This window comes from Hevea brasiliensis, chromosome 9 (assembly GCF_030052815.1).
Source record: "Hevea brasiliensis isolate MT/VB/25A 57/8 chromosome 9, ASM3005281v1, whole genome shotgun sequence".
Lineage (NCBI taxonomy): Eukaryota > Viridiplantae > Streptophyta > Magnoliopsida > Malpighiales > Euphorbiaceae > Hevea > Hevea brasiliensis.
In genome coordinates this window covers 95,694,697-95,718,897 of record NC_079501.1, presented here as the reverse complement: position 1 = coordinate 95,718,897, position 24,201 = coordinate 95,694,697, and the positions used below count along the sequence as shown (strand labels likewise).

At 36.8% G+C, this 24,201-nt stretch overlaps 1 protein-coding gene and 1 long non-coding RNA gene across 2 annotated transcripts; one reads left to right on the top strand and one right to left on the bottom strand.

Moving 5' to 3' along the window:
- Positions 1 to 775: 775 nt before the first annotated feature.
- Positions 776 to 21,108, bottom strand: LOC110651137 (uncharacterized). Its single transcript, XR_009151442.1, has 2 exons — positions 21,005 to 21,108; positions 776 to 987 (listed from the first exon to the last, which is right to left on the bottom strand). It is a non-coding gene; the product is annotated as an uncharacterized LOC110651137 (long non-coding RNA).
- Positions 20,206 to 23,137, top strand: LOC131183313 (uncharacterized). Its single transcript, XM_058154033.1, has 2 exons — positions 20,206 to 20,730; positions 21,057 to 23,137. The coding sequence occupies exons 1-2, from the start codon at positions 20,286 to 20,288 to the stop codon at positions 21,068 to 21,070; spliced, it is 459 nt and encodes a 152-aa protein (XP_058010016.1). The 5' UTR covers positions 20,206 to 20,285; the 3' UTR covers positions 21,071 to 23,137.
- Positions 23,138 to 24,201: the final 1,064 nt, after the last annotated feature.

Below are 24,201 nucleotides of genomic sequence, written 5' to 3'. Positions count from 1 at the left end.
TATAGGGTGAGAGGCTTTGCCTACTGTTAAGGAGTGGCTTTCGCTAATTGAAGATAAAGGTTTTTACCCATTGAGGAGAGTGTTGCTTGCCTACTACAGTTCCATGGAGAAAGAGAGGTTTTGACCTAAAATGGAGAAGGGCATAGTATAAGGGTAAAGATTATTGTCCATTGTAGTTGAAGACATCTTTGTGTTATAGTAGTTAAAGTAGTAAATATATTAAATTATATCTAGAAAAGATTGAGAGGATTATTGTGAGGGTTCACTTATGTGTAGTTGGGATGATAGGTAGTTAATTCTGAGCTTGTAATTGATGATTTATTTTATTGATAGTGAAAGATGATATACCTATAGACTTAACTCTTTATGAAGAGGGTGAACAATGTATTGGTGTTTTGTGTATTTATTTTATTTTTTTTTTAATTTACACATTTCTACAAAGTTGAACAATTATGAAGGGTCAATTGAAGTATATATATATATATATATATATATATATATATATATATATATAAAAAGAGGGTCAAATTTACCCTCATTTGTTAATGTAATCCACCCCTAATTGATGAAGTAAGGAGTTATTGAATTGAAATTGTTTCTTTTTCTATCCTTTCAAATTCCTATTCATTTCTCATACTTGTTCACATAAAATTTTTTTTTACTAACTACATTCATATTTGTCAAGTTTCCACTTCTCAATTTTCTTCTCTCATTATTTCTCATAAATATATTGTATAGTCTCATCCTCTCACAATTAGGATAACAAAGCATCCACTTATTAACAATAAAATTCATAATTGGCACACTTCTAAATCAATACAACACTTTTAATTAGTAATATTGATAAACTATTTATTAAATGAAACGCAGCGTATACAAGAGCAGAAGAAGAATTGTGGAATTTAAATGAAACAGTGCGTATAAAGAAACTGAAAGAAAGGTCAGCCAAGGGTGTGATGCCTGCCTTCGAGTTCCTCTTCAACAGACCTAAAAAATAGAGTAAAGCAGAGATAGAAGTGAGTTTTCAGTTGTAACAAATTGGGTAGAAGTTAGTTAGAATCTTCTGGAAGAAGTTGTAAAAGCTAACTCATTCTGTATATAAACCTAGTTTTACTTAATGAAATACATACGATTTTCTTCCATTTTTGTTATCACACATTTTTTATCATGGTATTAGAGCACCTACAATAACCGTCTTTCTTGAGATTTGCTAACCAGATCTGGAAACTCAAGAAACTAGGGTTTCAGATCTGATTCTTTATTATTTGTTATTCTTGTTTAAATTGTTTTCTCAAAATGACTGATGCCAGTATCTAATCTATGAGTTCTGAAGGAAGTACCAAAAATGGAGATACAATGATTAATCTCCAAAATTCTGATTATCCTGGTATGATCTTGGTGAGTGCACCACTCATTGGAGGTAACTACCTGTCATGGAGCACATCTATGATGATAGCACTCCAGGCAAAGGATAAGTGACGCCCCTTACCCGTCTACTGTATAGCCGAGCAAGAAGTGTCACATTCGGTGCAGGAGCACCCTATCATATTTTATCATATCGATTGTAACCATTTAATATCATTTAAAAGTAGTAATCCATGTGTAAATTTTTTTTTTTTAATATCTTATTTCTATGGCGACCCGGACAAAGCCTTTCTTATTTTATTAGCATCTGGCTAGTTTCCACTAATCAGCTGTTAACATGTCCATATTCATTTCACACATTTCCATATCATATTCTCTTTTATTATATCATTCACAACTATTTATGAGATCTCAAAATGAAGTATCATCTATTGTATTCATATGGAAATTCATAGATAATAAATTACAAGTTTTCATTTCAATCTCAAGTTTAATTACAAGTCCAAAATGAAATACATCATAAACTAGTAATTACATCATGACTAAACATAATGAACCAAAATACTAGTCTATACATGGGCCCTACCAAAATACAAAAGACCGGTGAGGTGACTCTGGACAGTGGCAGATTTAGTCAAAACTCTGTCAGTGCACTACTAGTTCTGCTGCTGCGGCTGCTGGGATTGATCTTCAGTATCTATGCGATGAAAAACCAACGCGCTAAGCATAATGCTTAGTGGTGCATAATTTATAATAACAATAATTTAACAATTGAAATAATAATTGCAATTCGTAATTTCTAGATCTTTTACATTTTTTATTACACTTTAGAAATAATTAAAATTATTGAGATCTTTTCTGTTTGCTTATTGTATATTCAATATTAATTAATCATTATCAATGCCCAAGAAACCTATAACAAATTATAAAAGCTGGATGCACAAGAGTATATTGGTTAGACAGCCATATGTCTATCCAAAGATATCGTCAGCACGAGGCCACCGGTATCGAGCACGAACTGCATCAAGCTTGTAAAGCCAGAAATAAATTAGGCACAATAGCCAGTAAGTAGGTATATAGCCTGTAGAATAATCATACTAGACATATATTGTTAGTTCATGATTTTCTCGGTAGGCAATATTGCTAACTGTAGTCCCTAATTGGTATACCAATTTATCCAAATTAAATAAATAAATCTAAGTATACTATGGGCAATTAAATATTTTCAATTATTTTAGTACTATTCATTGTCACTATTTTCTGGTACTGTTCAGTGGTACCATAAATTTCATATTAATAGGACATTAGTCCCAATTTACATATTAATATCATTTTTAATATTTAATTAGCCTTATGAGTATTTTAATTACCATGTATAGCATTTTTCTTATGAACCTATCTTTAGATTTATTTTGATGTATTATTTTTATTTAGGAATTTGGCTAGGTTAGGATGTCTATTTGGTCACACTTCCTTCATAACAATTGCTCCTCTATGTTTGAACTTAAATTTCAGTTTTTGAATCACTCAATTTGGGGTTATAGAACTCAAGTTATGGTCAAAATACCATAACTTATCCCTTTTCCTCTAAGCTGTCCAGAATTGATAATTCCTAGTCAATAAAATTTGACCAGTCATTTGATCATTTTATGGTCATTTTTAGACTTAGGTTCCTTCACAAGATATGTTCCTCTATGTCTTAGGGACTCCCAGGTACAATTTCATAATTTTTCAAGCTTGTTATAGCGAGTTATGGTCAATGTATTGACCTAGACTCTTAATTCTATAATGGCAATAGTCAAACTTCAGGGCAGTATGTTTGACCCTCTTTTTAGGGTCTTTACACTTAGAATTTGGCAAAGGTGTCTAAATCAATATTGTAGCCCTAAGTATCATGTTTTCAAATCATATTGGCACATCTCAAATGGAATTTCCTAGTGGGAGTTATGGCCAAATGAATACAAGGGTATCAAATGGCATTCTAGGTTCAGTTTAACATTTCCAGATTTCAATTCCTAACTTTGGCTAATATTTTTCCTAGGATGCAATGGTTTCTGAGCTTGGTCAAAACATAAAAATTGTTGAACTATGTCTTATAAAACTTTTGGCACTGGTTTCACTCAATTTACAACTCTGGAGACCAAGTTATGGCAATTTCGCCAAAACTGGTCAAGCATACCAAAGGAACAGTGTTTTGGTTAATTTCTGGGTTGGCAGTTTTAGTGACCCAAATTATGCTAACAATTTGATTTGGTTAAAGGAAAAACTGGGTCAAGTGGTCCTCATAAAAAGTGTAGCCCCATGTCTAAGCTTTCCATTGATATAAATTTTAGGTCATTTGGACCAGTATAGAGAGAGTTATGACCAAATGAACAGTACTGTTCATTTGGTCATTTTCTAGATTTCAGTGTTTGGTCATCCGAGTTTGGGCAGAGAATTAGTCATGATTTTGACAAAATTTAAGTAGGGTTCCTTCTTGAAAAATGAAGGTTTGGATGTCCCAAAACATCTCCAATTAGCCTCATACCAATTGGGCTAACCCAAAGGGAGATATGGCAATAAAAAGCTACTGGATTCAACAACAACACAACCTGCAAAAAATTCACACTCCCAATTTCAATCTCCTCCTTCTTCCAAACTCCAAATAAGCATATATGGCACTTCTATAAGCATCAATCTCAACTCAATTAGGTCAAATTCATGCATTTACATAAGGTTCTCAATCATTTACACAAATCCTAGTTTCCAAAGTTTCAAATTTACACAAACCCTACACAATCAACTCTCAACATTTCAACTCATCACACATTCTCATTGAATCATTTTTTTCATTACTTAAAAGCAACAAACTTCAAGTTCCATGGCTGCCAAAAATCAAGAGTTCTTTCTTTTAAATTTTCTTTTCAATTTCATGCAAATTTTCACTTGATTTAGCATGATATTCATGCTTAAAGAGGAGATTAAAAGTTTAAAACACTAACCTTTTTGGGTGTCTTGCTAAACTTCAATCTTCTTGCTTCTTTTTGGTATCTATAGCTTCCTTAGGGTGTGGGGAGTATTTTTTGTGAAGGGAGTTATGAGTTTTGGTGTGTGGAAGCTTGGGAAATCAAGCTTGAAAGCTTGACAAAAATGGTGGAGAGGGGGCACAAGGGTGGACGGCAAGAGAGAGAGAGAGCGGAGAAGAAGATGGAGAGAAAAGTAGGTGGGTTTTGTTTCTTGTGCTTTATATATTTATATATTTATGTGTACTTAATTTGTTTTAAATTTTCATAAACCTTTTTCTTTTCTTTTCCTTTCTTTTCTTTTCTTTTCTTTTCTTCTCATTTCCCTAATTCAAATTCATAATTTTTAATTTGTGTTAATTATTTTATTCTCTAAATTTTTATTTTGATATTTAGGTCAAAATTCATCTTTGGAGGTAAAATGACCAAAATGTCCTTCATAATGCATATCGGGTCATTTTTATTATTTTTTTTGTACCAATTAATAAATTCTCTAAATTTTTTCTATATTTTCTTTACATTTATTTCTTCAATTTATGCTTTCTCACTATAGTTTAAGTGTAGTTTCAGACATTCTGACTGTCCGAACAAACATTAGTAGTCAGAACAGTAAAATGTACGGACTACCTATGGTGAGGGCATTCCAATTCTTCCCCTCTAATAGAAATTTCGTCCTCGAAATTTGCCTGATGTGAAGAGCTGAGGGAACTGCTGCCTCATCGTCTCCTCGCTCTCCCATGTTACTTTTTCTGTGTTGTGGTGTCTCCACAAGACTTTCACTAGTGGGATCCTCTTGTTTCTGAGTTCTTTCACTTCCCGTGCCAAGATTCTGATTGGTTCTTCTTCATATGTCAAATCAGGTTGCACAATTATCTCCTCTACTAAAATGACATGTGAAGGATCTGATCTGTATCTCCTGAGCATCGACATGTGGAATACACTGTGAATCTTGTCCAGCTCATGTGGTAAAGCTAGCCTGTAGGCTACTGGACCCATGCACTCAATGACATCGTATGGACCAATAAACCTAGGGCTCAACTTACCCTTCTTACCAAATCTCAGCACTTTCTTCCAAGGTGATACCTTGAGAAACACCTGTCTATTTGTGGCGACTTTCAAATTATCTATATCCTTTCTCCTCAGGTCGGCATATGACTTCTGTCTGTTTGAGGCGACTTTCAAATTATCTCTGATGAGTTTCACTTTTTCCTCTATCTGTCTCATCAAATCTGGCCCCACTACCTTTTCTTCACCCATTTCTGTCCAGCATAGGGGAGTCCTGCATCTCCTCCCGTATAATGCTTCATATGGAGCCATTTTTATGCTGGCTTAGTGGCTGTTATTGTATGCAAACTCTACCAAAGGAAGATACTTCTCCCAACTTCTTTCAAAATCAATGATGTAGCTCCTTAACATATCCTCTAATACCTATCATGTAATTCATGTCATTATTAGTAGTCTTTTAACATCTATAACAATTTACTAGGTTCTAAGGGTTACCTGAATCACCCATTCTGACTGTCCATATGTCTATGGATGAAAAGCCGTACTGAAGTGTAGTCGAGTGCCTAAAGACTCCTGTAGCCTCTTCCAAAACCTCGAAGTAAATCTCGGGTTTCGGTCAGATATGATAGATGTTGGCACTCCATGTAGCCGGACTATCTCATCTATGTAAATTTCTGCTAATATCTCTAATTAGTAGTCGATTCTAACTGGTAGGAAGTGAGCTGACTTGATCAATCTATCCACAATTACCCATATAGTATCATGCTTCCTCTGTGTCAATGGTAGCCTAGTCACAAAATCCATAGTGATGAGGTCCCATTTCCACTCTGGTATGGATATAGGTTGTAACAATCCCGATGGAACCTGATGCTCGGCCTTAACCTGCTGGCATGTCAAACATCTAGTCACAAAATCACCAATCTCTTTCTTTATTCCAGGCCACCAATAATGTGTTTTCAGGTCTTGGTACATCTTAGTACTTCCTGGATGCATAGTATGAAAGCTACTGTGCGCCTCTTTCAAGATATTTTTCTTCAGTTCCTTATCTTCTGGTACATAGATTCTGCCTTTATAATATAGGCACCCATCTCTTTTTAACTCATAGTCAATCTCCTTCCCCTCTTGAGTTCTGCCCATAACAGTTAGCAACTTTTCATCCCTTAACTGTGCTTTCTATATTTGCTGTAACAAGCTTGGCTTTACAAGCAACTCAGCCAAAAGTACCCCATCATGTGCTAAAGACAACCGAGCATTCAATGCTCTCAAAGCCATCATGGACTTCCTGCTTAGGGTGTCAGCCACTACATTTGCCTTTCCCGGGTGATAGTCGATCACAGAGTCATAATCTTTAAGGAATTCAATCCATCTCCTCTGTCTCAGATTGAGTTCCTTCTGGGTTGACAAATACTTCAGACTTTTATGATCCGTATTGTCACACCTTACCCCTCTGTAAGGCATAACATGATCCCATAGAATACCTAATGAACTACCGAACTTCATCTACCAATAACTCATTAAGTACCCTACAAGGGATTTTAAAATAATTTTCTTATTTTTGATAAGTGGTGAGCATTTTCTAATAAGTATTTAAAACATTTAGTTAAAATTAAAACTAGTTAATATTTTTGATCCATTTTATTTTTCCGCAAATTTTATAAAAATTTTGACAGAGTTCCCTCTGTATTTTGAGAAAACAGTTCTTCAAATACCTGTAAAAAGCACTTCTAAAAATTTTTCTCAACAACTGCTTCAATTTCATACTCAATCCCAATCAATTTCTCAACACATTTAGTAACTTTCAAATTTCAAATCCACTATCCAATAATCCTCAAAATACTAGCAATCCATTTCATTCAAATTAAATAAAATAGTTCCATTCGTATTTCATTAGAAACAAAACACATCATTACAAAATTTACATTAAGAGAATTTCAAACTACAATATATATTACAACTTTATACAAATTTTATACAAACTGCTGTAGACCCATTTACATGTCCATACTTTTATATGCAATACATACATCAAAAAAAAGTATTTACAATTAGGGTATAAATTATACCCGATGACTTTAAGCTGATAGCTCCTCACACCTTAGCAAATACCACGCTTCCTCTAGTCTCTGTATCTGCGATAGCAATAGAAGCTATCGCTGAGTACTAGGACTCAGTGGTGCACAACATACTAAAATAATCTTTATGCAAAACTTAAATCACATTTATTCAAAAATTTGGCTGAACATGAGAATTAAGTACAAATCATGCATTGTGAGATTTTAAATGTAAACCAAGTTCATTTCAAAGTATCAAAACACATTTCATAAAACCCATAGTTAGATCATGCCATTCAAAACAAATAGAATCTCAATAGCCAGAGGCTAAAAAGAAATCACATCACAAGGCTAGCTAGCTCAAATATATGGATATCCATTCACATCCTCTTCTACTGGCACACCTCAACACTTCTCCAGAGAAGGAATCAAAATTCGAAACTAATTACCCCCACTAGTCATGCTAGTGAGGTGTTCAAATATATGGTCATGACACTGTGGTTTCAAAACTTATCTTAACAATTTGCTAAACATTGTCATTTCAAATATACATAGTAACTTTCACAATTTAAATCAAAACATCATAATTAAGGTCACAATACTTTCAACAATTCAAAGAACAGTAAAATGCATATTTCATTCATTTAATCAATGAATTTTTAAAGCATAGTGATGTTGTGCACAAACCTCAAACGAGTCGTCTATTGACCTTGACTCGACTCCTCGGGTTCTGTCCTGGTATTCCTTTCCACTGAAACACACAATTTCACAGTATTTCAGTACCATAACTTAGCATAAATCCAAAAATAAATTTAACTTCACTTTTACCTAGCTCTAACGTGCTAAATTCGACGTTCTTGAAATTTTGTGTTTTGGGTTACTATTCATTGCACTATTCAAGTCAAATTATTGACTTTCTAAGGCTTAATAGGTATGGAAATTCTAACTTTACCCACATACCACATTTTGGTCACCAAACTGGTTGGTTTTGGTCATTTTCTCAAAACTTAGGTCTTTTAGGCAAAATTGCCAAATTTTTAGTTTTGGTGTCCCTAATTGTACTGTTTCATTAGTCAGTTTACTGTTGGAATTTGATAAAACTTACTTCATAGAAAATGTTATTTATTGTCTTAAGTTTATTCTCATTTTTGAATCACCCTAATTGGAGTTTTGTAGCTCAAGTTATAAGCAAATTACTATTACTGTTCATGCTGCAGAATTTGGTTCTGCAGATTTGTTGATCCAACTTCATTCAGTAATTTGATTAAGTTAAGTCCATAATTTGGTCTAATTTTCTTCATATGAAATGTTCTACTATGTCTTAGGTTTCCATCGGTTCAAGAATTGCCTAAATCGGAGTTTTCTAGAGAGAGTTATAGCCATTGAAACTTTACTGTTCATATGGCAATCTGCAGTTCTGCAGATTCAGGTCACCAACTTTGCGCAGTAATTTGATTGGGTTAATGGCATAATTTGGGTTGGTATTCTTCATGAAAGTTTTAGATCTATATCTCATCTAAGCCCTGGTAAAAGTTCAGGTCATTTTGACCAGCCTAGCTCGAGTTATGACCAAATGAACAAACACTGTTCATTTGGTCAGTTTGTGCAGAGGCAGCCTGCAATTTTCCGAATTCGGCCACTTTGTTCACTAGGTTTTAGTCACTTTTTGGGCAGGCTTCCTAAATGAAAATTGTGTCATTTAGTGCCTATTTTCATCCCCAATTGGTAACATATCCATTGGACTTGTAAAATTTCGTTTTTGGTCCCTCAAAGGAAATTTTGGTCATGCTGCAGCAACATGACCTTATCCAATCCGAATTGGCTTTTAATTCCAACACTTCTAACACACTTAATTAGGTAAAAAATGACCATTTCTCACTTCACATTAGGTCAAAGACACCATTTACAAGTTTCTCATATTTTTGGTCTCTAAACCCTAATGTTCAAAACCCTAACTCACTAATTTTGTTGCATTTAACCAATTCAAATCATACTAACATCACTCCATCACTCAATTAAGCTTCCATACATATTGAATTCAATCAAATTCATACATACACACATCAAACCCTAGCTGGCCTAAATTCAGCTTTGGTCCCTCACAATTATTTTTGTTTCATTTTAAGTTACTTTCTAAGTTAATTAAACTAAGAACATAGAAATTTAACAAAAGAATTCAAATTTACATACTAACCTTTGTTTGATTTTCCAATCACTAATTTTCTTCCCTTTTTTCTTCTTTCTTGCTTCTTCAATCTCCTCTTCTAGTAGCCCAAACAAAGCTTAATCATAATTTAGTGGAATTTTTGGGGAATTTATGGGGTTGATTCAAGCTTTGAAAGCTTGAATTTCATGGCTATGGAGGAAACTAAGGAAAAAAAAAAAAGAGAGAGAGAGGAGAGATGCACGTTTTTTTATTTGAAGAAGAAGAATGATTTTTTTTTCTTTTCTTTTATTTTGTCTTTTATCTCTTTAGGAAGACCAAAAATCCAAATAAGTAAATAAATTAATTTTATTCTTTATGGCATCATGCATGAGGTCATGTATGATGTCATCACCTTTTGACTTTTCCATTTTCTCTTTTTTTTTTTTAATTTTCTATTAGTTCTTTAATTTAATTCTCAATTCCGAAATCTTCTTTTCTCCGATTTTATTTAACAATTAGGTCAGAAGTCAGCTCTCGGGGTCAATTGACCAAATTGCCCCTCGCCGATTCATCCCGGTTTGCAAATAATTTAATATTTCTTTCGGCTCCCTGACCTAATTATTTGACTGGCTTAACAATTCTTTTTCATGATCTTCTCTTTTCCACTGTGTTTGTAATGGTCCTAAGGACCGCGGCGTCACTTTTTACGGTTCGAAATTTGAGTTTAAAATGACTTTGCAGTCATTCCCGAGAAGGTCACCCATCGCTGTGACTCTCGGCTCGTTTAACTTCTTCTGTTATGATTTTCTTATTTATACTCAACTAATTGAACATTACTAATTATTTGTGTTTATGGCTTCTCTAGTTGTCTTAAGTGTGGTTCTAATCTCCGTAATTATCCGGACCGACACCGGTCACCGGAACAGTGAAATCTACCAAGCTATGCAAACGGGAGTGTTACAATTCTCCCCCCCTTAAATAAATTTCGTCTCGAAATTTTACCTGGTATCAATCTCTGAACAGCTATGGGTGCTGTCTCCTCATGTCCTCTTCTCGTTCCCAAGTAGCCTCCTGGCCCGAATGATGGTTCCACAGCACTTTTACCAACGGTATCTGCTTGTTTCTTAGCTGCTTCACCTCATAAGCCAGAATCTCTATGGGTTCTTCTTCATATGTGAGGTCTGGATTTACTTCAATTTCCTCTACTGGTAGTACATGAGATGGGTCTAATCGATACCTCCTCAACATCGACACATGGAAAACATTATGTATCTTTTCCAACTCTAGAGGTAGTGCCAACTGATATGCCAAAGGACCCACTCTTTCCAGAACCTCATATGGCCCGATAAAATGAGGACTCAGTTTTCCCTTTTTGCCAAATCTCATAATTCTCTTCCAAGGAGAAACTTTGAGGAAAACTTTCTCACCTACTGCATACTCAATATCCCTTCTCTTCAGATCAATGTAGGACTTCTGATGGTCTGATGTAGTCTTAAGTCGATCTCTGATCACCCTAATCTTCTCCTCAGTCTGCTGAACAATTTCGGGTCCAATCATCTTTCTTTCACCCACGTCATCCCAACATAATAGGGTTCTACATTTTCTACCATACAAAGCTTCATATGGAGGCATTCCAATGCTTGATTGGTAGCTATTGTTGTAAGCAAACTCAATCAAAGGCAAGTGTATATCCCAACTGCCCTCAAATTCAATCACACAAGCCCGTAGCATGTCCTCCAAGATCTGAATTACCCTCTCGGACTGGCCATCTGTCTGTGGGTGAAATGCAGTACTGAAGTTCAATCTAGTTCCTAGGGCTCTCTGAAGACTACCCCAGAATCTAGAAGTGAACCTAGGATCTCTGTCTGATACAATGGATACTTGCACTCCATGCAGTCTCACAATTTCATCAATGTATAACTTGGCCAATCTTTCTAAATCAGAATCCATCCGATCGCGTAAAATGAGCGGATTTAGTCAGTCTGTCAATAATGACCCAAACTGCATCATGACTCTTCTGTGTCCTCGGAAGTCCCATCACAAAATCCATCGTTATTCTCTCCCATTTCTATTCTGGTACTGGTAGTGGATGTAACAACCCGGCGGGTACTTGATGCTCTGCCTTTACTTGTTGACAAGTTAGGCATTTGGATACAAACTCTGCCACATCTCTTTTTATACCCATCCACCAGTAATGCTCCTTTAACCCCCTATACATTTTTGTGCCACCAGGATGCATGGCAAAAGGAGACTTATGTGCTTCCTTCAAAATGATCTTCCTCAATTCAACATCATTAGGAACACATATTCTACCCCGGTGTAGCAGTAGACCATCATCTCTGATTGAGAATTCTGGTTTCTTGCCCTGCCGGACTTCTTCTAACAGCTTCTGATACTTCTGATCATTCTGAGCGGCCATTCTAATCTGATCAATCAACACTGGCTGTACATGCCATGCAACTGCTATCTGCCCATCATCATTAATCTCTAAGCTGACATGTAATGATCTCAACTCATGTACCAAAGACAAAGGAGTAACCCGTAGACTTGCCATAGTCTTGCGACTTAAGGCGTCAGCCACAACATTAGCTTTCCCTGGCTGATAGTCTATCAGACAATCATAGTCTTTTATCAACTCTAACCATCTCCTCTGTCTCAAATTCAGCTCTTTTTGGGTGCCTTAATACTTTAAACTCTTATGATCTGTGTAGATGTAACACTTTTCCCCATACAAATAGTGCCTCCAGATCTTAAGAGCAAACACAATAGCTGCAAGCTCTAAATCATGTGTTGGATAATTCCTCTCATGCGGTTTTAGCTGGCGTGATGCATAGGCAATGGCATTTCGATCTTACATCAATACACAGCCTAACCCATTGTGAGAAGCATCACTACATACTGTATATTCTTTACTCGGAGTAGGTCAAGTCAGACTGGAGCTTCAGTCAAACATCTCTTCAATTCATCAAAACTCTGCTGGCATTTGTCCGTCCACTGAAATTTTACATCTTTTCTAAGCAGCTTGGTCAATGGAGATGCCAACATGGAGAATCCCTTCACAAATCTACGGTAGTATCCAGCTAAACCCAGAAAACTACGAATCTCTGTGACATTTCTGGGTGGCCTCTAATTAAGGACAGCTTCAATCTTACTTGGATCTACTTTAATGCCCTCTTCTGATACTACATGCCCCAAGAAAGATATTTTCTTCAGCCAAAATTCATACTTCGACAATTTGGCATATAGCTCTTTCTCCCTCAAAGTCTGCAGTACAATCCGTAGATGTCTATCATGCTCTTCTGCATTCCTCGAATAGACCAATATATCATCTATGAATACCACAACAAACTGGTCGAGGTATGGTCTGAAGATAGTGTTCATCATATCCATAAAAGTAGCCGGAGCATTAGTTAACCCAAATGGCATAACCAAAAACTCATAATGGCCATAGCGAGTTCTGAAGGCAGTTTTAGGAATACTCTGCTCTTGTACTTTCAGCTGATAATAACCTGATCTCAGGTCAATTTTAGAGAACACAGCTGCACCCCTCAACTGATCAAACAAGTTAATGGATATCTATTCTTTATTGTCACCTTATTCAACTGCCGATAATCAATACACAAGCGGAGAGTGCCATCCTTCTTCTTAACAAATAACACTGGCACTCCCCAAGGTGACACACTAGGGCGGATAAAGCCCTTGTCAAGTAATTCTTGCAACTGCACTTTCAACTCTTTCAATTCTGCAGGTGCCATTCTATATGGCGTTATGGAGATTGGGTCCACACTAGGCATAACATTAATCTCAAACTGCTCCTCTCTTTCTGGAGGTAATCCTGGAAATTCATCAGGAAATACATCCGAAAAGTCACATACAGTAGGGATGTCTTTCAGTGCTGGACTCCCCACTTGGGTGTCTATTACATGTGCCAAGTATGCTTCACACCCCTTTCTGATCATTCTTCTGGCTAGTGTAGCCGAAATGATGTTTGATGGCAGTAAATGCCTCTCCCCATGTATTAGCACATCACCGTACAAAGGGAGACCAAAAGTGACTGTCTTCAGTCTACAGTCAATCATGGCGTGATGCCTGGCTAACCAATCCATGCCCAAAATGATATCATACTCTCTGAAGGGCATTTCAATCAAGTCTGACAGGAAAACATGTCCTTGGATCACCAAAGGACAGTCTCTATAGATTATGTTGACCCGGACTTCTTGTCCTAACGGACTAGTTACTAGCACTTCAAAACCCATTTGCACACATGGAACAGCAAGTGAACTGACTATGCTAGCACTAACATATGAATGGGTTGAACCCGGATCAAATAATACAAATACTTCTTGATCAGAGATAAAGAATGTACCAGCTACCACATCGGAAGTCTCAGCCTCTTCTCGCTGTCTCATTGTGTAGACTCTGGTTGACGCACTTCCTTGTGCAGATCGACCAATCAGGCCCTAATCCTCAAGCAAAGGTGCCTCTACCTCTGCCTCTTCCTCCGCCAACTGACTGTGAACCTCTAGGAGCAGGACTCTGAATAGATCCCTTGGCAGTAGTAAGAGCTGGACCATATCTCGAAGACGAAGTACTAGTGCAGTCTCTTGCTAAATGACCCTTGCCTCCGCAGTTAAAGCAGGCTCCAGTGGCCCAATAACACTCCCCCCCATGAATCTTGCCACAAGTCTCACAGGGGCGGGCAGAATGTGAACCCCTGCTCGACTGCTGAGCAGACCTAGGGGGGATCTGTCCGGAAAATCTACCCCTACCAAATCTTTCACTTCGACCCCTGTTGGGTCCACTAAATTTTCTTTTTCTTTTCAGAGGTAGCACCAGAACTCGGCTTTACTGATTTTTCCCCCTTGTCTTTTTCTGATTTCTCAGCTTTCTCTGATTTTTCTTTCACTGGGGTTGCTTCTGATTCTATTCTTTCCAACTCAAGTGCTTGAGACATGAGCTCTGAAAAGTTACTGTGTCGAAATCCCACAACTTGCATCCTTATGCTGGGCTTCAAACCCGTTTCAAATCTCTTGCACCTTGCCTTGCTGGTGGAAAGGAGACTCCCCGCATAGTGACTCAGGCGGGAGCACTCCCTCTCATATTCTACCACTGATCGATTTCCTTGTTTCAAACTCAAAAATTCTTGCAGTTTCTGATCAACATATGCATCTGGGATGTATTTCTGTCTGAACTCTCTGATGAAGTCATCCCAGGTCAGCACTAGTGGTTCAACCAAGCTGTGGGGGATGGTCTTCCACCAATCATACGCATCCCCTTGCACTGCTACCCTAGTCTCTTGCCTCTACACTGTTTCTACAGTAGGCCTCTGTGATGTACCAGCTGTATCAGGCCTCGCAGGTCTCCTACCCCTTTGTGCTACTAGGGCAGACCTCTCCATCTAAGGTGGAGCAATGGGAGCAGTAGTGTTCCTCTGTGGACAATCCTTCAGGAAGTGATCCATAGACCCACATCTGAAACATCCACCCATCAACAATCTGCATTCTCCTCCGTGGGGTCTACCACAATGTACACAAGCAGGTGGTGGGGCTGATCCCCGTGTAGCTGCACCAGGTGAACTACCCACTGATACACCAGACTGTCCTCCTACTCTCTTTAGAGCAAACTGAGACTTCTGTTTCTTGCCTCGACCCTGAGTCTGACCCTGAGACTCCCTGGGCCTCTTACTACCCGTGCCTACTGAATCGGACTGACCAAACCCAAAACTCCTCTTACGTTGCCTATCCTTTCTGGACTGCTCTTCATTTCTAACTCTCTCTACATCAAGGGCTGATGCTACCAACAGAGAGAAATCTGTGAAGTGGTGAGATGTCATTATCAACCTGATGTTGTCATTCAGTCCGTCCTCAAACCTTCAGCATTTATCGGTTTCTATGGGCATCAACTCCAATGAATATCCACTTAGTCTCATGAATTCCCGCTCATACTTAGAGACTGTAAGTTACCTCTGTCTCAGTGCCAGGAATTCTCTCTTTCTGGCCTCCAAGTACACATGACTTATGTATTTCTTTCTGAATTCAGCCCGAAAGAACTCCTAGGTGATCTGTGCAGGCTGTGCCACTCTCGATACTATCACCCACCATATATATGAATCCTCCTGTAGCAGTGATAGAGCACACTCCAACTACTGCTCTGGGGTGCAGTGCAACTACTGCAATACCCTCTCTGTCCTCTCCAGCCAATACTCTGCTGTGACTGGATCATCATCCCTCTTACCCCTGAAGTCAATTGCCCCATACTTCTGCAGTCTCTCTAGTGGGGATCTGTGTACAGGTTACGGCTGTAGGGGCTGTGGTGGCTGTACAGGTGGTGGTGGTGGTGACTGTGGCTGTGGAGGTGGGGGTCGCTGTGGTTGAGGAATGGCTCCGGTGACCTGACGGAGCAGTTGTGTCATCTGTTTATAGAAGGACTGCTGTGCCCTACTCACAGTACCTCGAGATGACTCCGCTCTTCTGCTACTTCACCCCCGATTAGGAGCAGGTGCCGGCGCGTGACTCTCTACTTCCTCCTCTATAAGTCCTAGAGGTCCGTGCTCTGAAGGATCAGATGCCATCAATCCTATAAAACAGACAAAGAACATATCTGCATTAGTGTCACCTTGACTCTATTTAAAGGCCCATGCATATGATGCACTCTATCTATTTCTAACTATCTAGGTCTAGGACCTCCTAAACCTCTACTCTGATACCACTAAATGTGACCCCCCTTACCCATCTACTGTATAGTCGAGTAAGAAGTGCCACATTCGGTGTCGAAGCACCCTATCATGTTTTATCATATCTATTGTAACCATTTAATATCATTTAAAAGTAGTAATCCATGTGTAGAATTTTTTTTTATATCTTATTTCTGTGGAGACCCGGACAAAGCCTTCCTTGTTTTATTAGCATCTGGCGGGTTTTCACTAATCACCTGTTAACATGTCCATATTCATTTCACACATTTCTATATCATATTCTCTTTTATCATATCATTCACAACTATTTATGAGATCTCAAAATGAATTATCATCTATTGCATTCATATGAAAATTCATAGATAATAAATTACAAGTTTTTATTTCAATCTCAAGTTTAATTACAAGTCCAAAATGAAATACATCATAAACTAGTAGTTACATCATGACTAAACATAATGAACTAAAATACTAGTCTATACATGGGCCCTACTAAAATACAAAAGACCGGTGAGGTGACTCGACAATGGGCGATCCGTCGAGCTCACAATGCACTATCGTGTCCGCCGCTACAACCGGGATTGATCTCCAGTACCTACACGATGGAAAACCAAAGCGCTAAGCATAACGCTCAGTGGTGCATAATTTATAATAACAATATTTTAACAATTGAAATAATAATTACAATTCGTAATTTCTGGATCTTTTACATTTTTTATTACACTTTGGAAACAATTAAAATTATTGGGATCTTTTCTGTTTACTTATTGTGTATTCAGTATTAATTAATCATTATCAATACCCAAGAAACCTATAACAAATTATAAAAGTTGGATGCACAGGAGTATATTGGTTAGACAGCTATATGTCTATCCAGTATACATCTGTCAGGCACGAGGCCAGCTGTTGGGCACGAGACCTGTTGTCAGGCTTGCAAAGCCAGAAATAAAGTAGGCACAATGGCAAGTAAGTAGGCACATAGCCTGTAGAACAATCATACTAGACATATATTGTTAGTTCATGATTTTCTCGGTAGGCAGTACTGCTAACTATAGTCCCTAAATACCAATTTATCCAAATTAAATAAATAAGTCTAGGTATACTATGGGCAATTAAACATTTTCAATTATTTTAGTACTATTCACTATCACTATTTTCTGGTACTGTTCAGTGGTACCATAAATTTCATATTAATAGGATATTAGTCCCAATTTACATATTCATATCATTTTTAATATTTAATTAGCCTTATAAGTATTTTAATTACCATGTATAGCATTTTTCTCATGAACCTTTCTTTAGGTTCATTTTGATGTATTATCTTTATCTAGGAATTTGGCTAGGTTAGGATGTCTATTTGGTCACACTTCCTTCATAACAATTGCTCCTCTATGTTTAAACTTGAATTTTAGTTTTTGAAATCACTCAATTTGGGGTTATAGAACTCAAGTTATGGTCAAAATACTATAACTAGTCCATTTTCCTCTAAGCTGTCCAGATTTGATAATTCCTAGTCAATAAACTTTGACTAGTCATTTGATCATTTTATGGTCATTTTTAGACTTAGGTTCCTTCACAAGATATGTTCCTCTATGTCTTATGGACTCTCAAATATAATTTCATAATTTTTCAAGCTTGTTATAGTGAGTTATGGTCAATGAATTGACCTGGACTCTTAATTTTATAAAGGGAATAGTCAAACTTCAGGACAATATGTTTGACCATCTTTTTAGGGTCTTTACACTTAGAATTTGGCAAATGTGTCTCAATCAATATTGTAGCTCTAAGTATCATATTTCCAGATCATATTGGCACATCTCAAATGGAATTTCCTAGTGGTATTTATGGCCAAATGAACACACAGGTATCAAATGGCAATCTGGGTTTAATTTAACATTTCCAGATTTCAATTCCTAATTTTGGCTAATATTTTTCCTAGGATGCAATGGTTTCTGGAGCTTGGTCAAAACATAAAAATTGTTGAGCTATGTCTTACAAAACTTTTGGCACTAGTTTCATTCAATTTGAAACTTTGGAGACCAAGTTATGGCATTTTTGCCAAAACTGGTCAAGCATACCAAAGGAACAGTGTTTTGGTCAATTTCTGGGTTGGCAGTTTTAGTGACCCAATTTGTGCTAACAATTTGACTTTGTTAAAGGCAAAACTGGGTCAAGTGGTCTTCATGAAAAGTGTAGTCCTATGTCTAAGCTTTCCATTGATGTAAATTTTAGGTCATTTGGACCAGTATAGAGAGAGTTATGAATAAATGAACACGTACTGTTCATTTGGTCATTTTCTGGGTTTCAGTGTTTGGTCATCCGGGTTTGAGCAGAGAATTACTCATGATTTTGACAAAATTTGGGCAGGGTTCCTTCTTGAAAAATGAAGGTTTAAATGTCCCAAAACACCTCCAATTGGACTCATACCAATTGGGCCAACCCAAAAGGAGATATGGCAATAAAAAGCTACTGGATTCAATAACAACACAACCTGTAGAAAATTCACACTCCCAATTTCAATCTCCTCCTTCTTCCAAACTCCAAATAAGCATATATGGCAGTTCTATAAGCATCAATCTCAACTCAATTAGGTCAAATTCATGCATTTACACGTGATTCTCAATCATTTACATAAACCCTAGTTTTCAAAGTTTCAAATTTACACAAACCCTACACAATCAACTCCCAACATTTCAACTCATTACACATTCTCATGGAACCATTTTTTTCATTGCTTAAAAGCAACAAACTTTAAGTTCCACGGCTGTCAAAAATCAAGAGTTCTTTCTTTCAAATTTTCTTTTCAATTTCATGCAAATTTTCACTTGATTTAGCATGATATTCATGCTTAAAGAGGAGATTAAAAGTTTAAAGCACTAACCTTTTTGGGTGTCTTGCTAAACTTCCATTTTCTTGCTTCTTTTTGGTATTTATAGTTTTCTTAGGTGTGGGGAGTATTTTTTGTGAAGGGAGCTATGAGTTTTAGTGTGTGAAAGCTTGGAAAATAAAGCTTGGAAAATAAAGCTTGAAAGCTTGACAAAAATGGTGGAGAGGAGGCACAAGGGTGGACGGCAAGAGAGAGGGAGAGTGGAGAAGAAGATGGAGAGAAAAGTAGGTGGGTTTTTTCTCTTGTGCTTTATATATTTATATATTTATGTCTACTTAATTTGTTTTAAATTTTCATAAACCTTTTTCTTTTCTTTTCCTTTCTTTTCTTTTCTTTTCTTTTCTTCTCATTTCCCTAATTCAAATTCATAATTTTTAATTTGTGTTAATTATTTTATTCTCTAAATTTTTATTTTGACATTTAGGTCAAAATTCACCTTTGGGGGTTGAAATGACCAAAATGCCCTTCATAATACATATCGGGTCATTTTTATTATTTTTTTGTACTAATTAATAAATTCTCTAAATTTTTTCTATATTTTCTTTACATTTATTTCTTCAATTTATGCCTCCTCACTATAGTTTAAGTGTAGTTCTAGACATTCTGACTGTCCGAATAGACATTAGTCATCGAAATAGTAAAATGTACGGATTACCTATGGTGAGGGCATTACAGGATAAGCTGGGATTTATTGATGGTAGATGTGAACCACCTGATGCCAAATCTGAATTATTTGAGAAATGGCAAAGAACCGACAGTATGGTAATTTCGTGGATTCTCAATGCTATGTCTAAGGATCTTGTGGAGGCTTTTCTTTATACAACTTCTGCCAAGAATTTATGGGAGGAGATCAAGCAAAGGTTCAGAGAATGCAATGGCCCATTGCTCTATCAACTCAAAAAGGAGATAAGTAACTTTTCTCAAAACAATATGTCTTTAATGGTTTACTTTACAAAGATGAAGAAACTATGGGATGAATTAGTGTGTCTGAGGCCTTTATCTACATGTTCATGTGGAGCATCTAAAACTTTCTTTGATATTGAGAATGATGATGGGATTAAATGATCAGTATGACCATGTTAAGAATCAAATCTTGCTGACAGAACCTCTTCCGGAGGTTAATAAGGCTTACTCCATGGCTCTCAGAATTGAAAGAAAAGGGGAGATTCACAATAGTGTAAATGAGGATTTTAATACTGCTATGATTGTTAAAGCTTACAAAGATGTAGGGGGAAATAAGTTTCAATCCAAAAAGAAAGATGCTAGGAAGGAAAATAGGACATGTAACTACTGTAATGCAACAGGTCATACTAGAGATACATGTTTTAGACTGCATGGTTATCCAGATTGGTGGACAGACTATAAGACTAAGAAAGGCAAAGAAAGGGTGAATATAGTAACACAAATACCAGAAACTCCTCTTAATGCTAGCAATGAGGTAACACAAAGAGGAAGGGAAAACATGAACATGGACTTATACAATATAATACAGCAAGAAATTGAAAGGTTCATGAGTAATCAAAACAATGCTGCTCCATCAAGCAATGCTGCAAGCTGTGTAAGCTTTACTGACTTTGAAGGTAAGAATTCAACTTACTACTCCTTAAATTGCTCTGCTAGTGATAAAGGAATATGGGTTGTAGACACAGGAGCAACAACTCACATGTGTCATGACATACACTCATTCACCAAATTAACTCCTTTAAAATCCCAAAGTAAAGTAAATTTACGAAATGGAAATCACACACCTGTCACTCACATTGGGACAGTAACTTTACACCCTAAATTGAAATTATAAAATGTGTTACATATACCAACTTTCAAATATAACCTTTTGTCTATTAGCAAACTTACCCAAACATCCAACATTGTAGCAAATTTTTCTTCTGAAACTTGTGTTTTGCAGGACCAAGTGACTAAGGAGGTTGTGGCAGTTGGGAGATTGCATGAGGGACTCTACAAATTAGATGCAATGTCTTTTAGCTTAGCTAAAAATAAAGAAGTTCCTAGTTCTGTGTCATTCTATAATAAAAATAACCAATTCAGTCATATGTCAAACTCTGTGAACAATCTTAGCTTGTACACACTATGGCATCATAGGCTTGGCCATACTTCTAGAAATAAAATGTCACATATTGAAGAACTGTATTCTTACAATTCTGATGATCAATATGTTTGTGACATATGTCCTCTTGCAAAACAGCAAAGAATATCTTTTTCAAAAAAGTAAGATTTCTACTCTTTCAATATTTGAATTGATACATGTTGATCTTTGGGACCCTTACTTAGTTTATTCTATTTCTGGTGCTAAATATGTTCTAACAATAGTAGATGATTTTTCCAGAGAAACATGGACTTACCTATTATCAGACAAAACAAAAGTTTATCATGTATTAGTTGATTTTATAGCCATGGTCTCAAACCAATTTCAAAAACTTGTCAAGGTCATTAGGTCAGACAATGGCACTGAATTTGTAAATCAATCGTGTACTAATTTTTTTAAACATAAAGGAATCCTGCATCAAAAAGCTTGTTCTTACTCCCCACAGTAAAATTGAGTTGTGGAGAGAAAGCATAAGCATTTACTTCAAGTAGCTAGAGCATTAATGTTTCATGCACAACTTCCAAAGATGTTTTGGGGAGAGTCCATTTTGACAGCAACCTACATCATTAACAAATTACCTACTTCAGTATTAAAATGGAAGACTCTGCATGAGACTTTGTATGACACTAAACCAGATTACAAATCCCTTAAGGTTTTTGGCTGTCTATGCTTTGCTACAAATATTAAAACTCAGAAAACAAAATTTGAACAATGAGCTTTTAAATGCATCTTTCTAGGATATGTTTCGGGTTACAAAGAATTTATACTATATGATTTAAAAAATAAAACCATCTTTGTTTTTCAGGATGTAGTATTTCGTGAAAACCATTTTCCATTTGCTAAAGAACATATTAACAACTATGTTCATCATCAAGTTCCTCTTCCTGTTGTTTTTGATAACTCAAATTCTCAATCTCACACTGATATCTCATCTGTACATACACCACCACATCTCTCTCCATCTCCTGCCCTTATCTCTCCTTTTAATTTACCATTTGATTCTTCTTGTTCAAATTCTCCTCAAGTTTTCCCCATGTCATCTAATAACCCTGTTACACCAGTATCTTCTCCTCTTCATCCTATTCTTAGAAGAAGTAACAGACCAACTACCAAGCCACAATGGCTAAATGATTTTATTGCATCTGTTGAATTTCCAACATCACATGCTTCCTCCCTTACCACAACTACCATTAGTCACAATGAAAATGCAAACACAGGTATGCTTTCTTTTCCTAACCTACCTCACTTTACTTCCTCACCTATATTTAGTCATGACTATATGCGCTTTGTGGCTAATGTCTCTACTTTCCATGAGCCTAAGTCCTATCAAGTAGCTAAGGAGGACAGTAAGTGGGTTCAAGCTATGCAAAGTGAATTGAATGCATTAGAAAGAAATCGTACTTGGATTCTAACTTCTACCTAAAGAGAAGAAAGCCATTGCTTCAAAATGGGTCTTTAGGATCAAATATAAGGCTGATGTGACAGTGGATAGATACAAGGCAAGATTGGTGGCAAAAGGGTATAACCAGCTCCCTAGAATTGACTACCATGAGAGTTTCTCTCCTGTTGCTAAGGTGGCAACTGTCAGGGTATTCTTAGCTATTGCCTCAGCTCACAGTTGGCCAATTCAACAACTTGACATCAATAATGCTTATCTTCATGGGCATATTGATGAAGATCTCTATATGTTACCTCCTGAAGGGTGTACAAAGGCTCACAAAGGGCAAGTTTGTAAATTGGTTAAAAGTTTATATGGGTTGAAGCAAGCTGGTAGACAATGGAACAAGGAATTAACTCAGAAATTGAAGATGTTTGGGTTTACTCAATCTATATTTGACAACTGCCTTTTCATTAAAGGTTCAGGTGGTCATTTTCTTGCTCTACTAGTGTATGTTGATGATGTTTTGATTACTGATTCTTCAGAAAAAAAAAACATTATTACAGTCAAAGATTTTTTGGATCAACAGTTTACCATTAAAGATCTTGGCTATGTGAAATATTTTTTGGGGCTTGAAGTGGCAAGGTCAACTTCTGGGATGTTCCTTAACCAGAGAAAGTATGTTTTAGACATCTTACATGATGCTGGTTTGACAGATGCTAAAGTTGCATCATTTCCATTGCCCAAAGGATCAAAGCTTGATAATGAAACTGGAGAAGTATTAAAAGACCCTAACAAATACAGACGCCTTGTAGGTCGATTACTATATCTGGGCATCACCAGACCAGATATCACCTATGCTACACAACATTTAAGTCAATTTATGCAGAACCCTCGCAACACACACTAGGATGCTGCAATCCATGTTTTAAGATACCTTAAAGGTTGTCCAAACAAAGGGATACTTTTCCCTGCCACAAATGATTTCAAAATTTTTGCATTTTGTAACGCAGATTGGGCAGCCTGCCCCATGTCCCACAAATCAATTACAGGTTTTTGCATATTTCTTGGTCCTTCTCTTATCTCCTGGAAGGCCAAGAAACAATCAACAGTAAGTAGCTCCTTTGTAGAAGCTGAATATCAAAGCATGGCTTCGACTGTATGTGAGTTACAATGGATCACGTACCTATTTAAAGATCTTCAAATCCCAGTTCAGTTGCCTATTGCTCTCCACTGTGATAACAAGGCTGCGTAACATATAGCTGCTAATTTTGTGTTCCACGAGCGCACCAAGCATTTGGACATCAATTGTCATGTTGTCCGCAATCAACTTTTGCAGGGCTTCATCTCTACAATCCATGTTCCTTCCAAACAATAGTTTGCTGACTTATTCACCAAGACGCTTGGCGCTACAAATTTTCAAACTCTTTTATCCAAGATGGGACTTTGTAGTCTCACCTCGTCTCCATCTTGAGGGGGGGCTGATAAATTATTTATTAAATGAAACGCAGTGTATACAAGAGCAAAAGAAGAATTGTGGAATTTAAATGAAATGGTGCGTATAAAGAA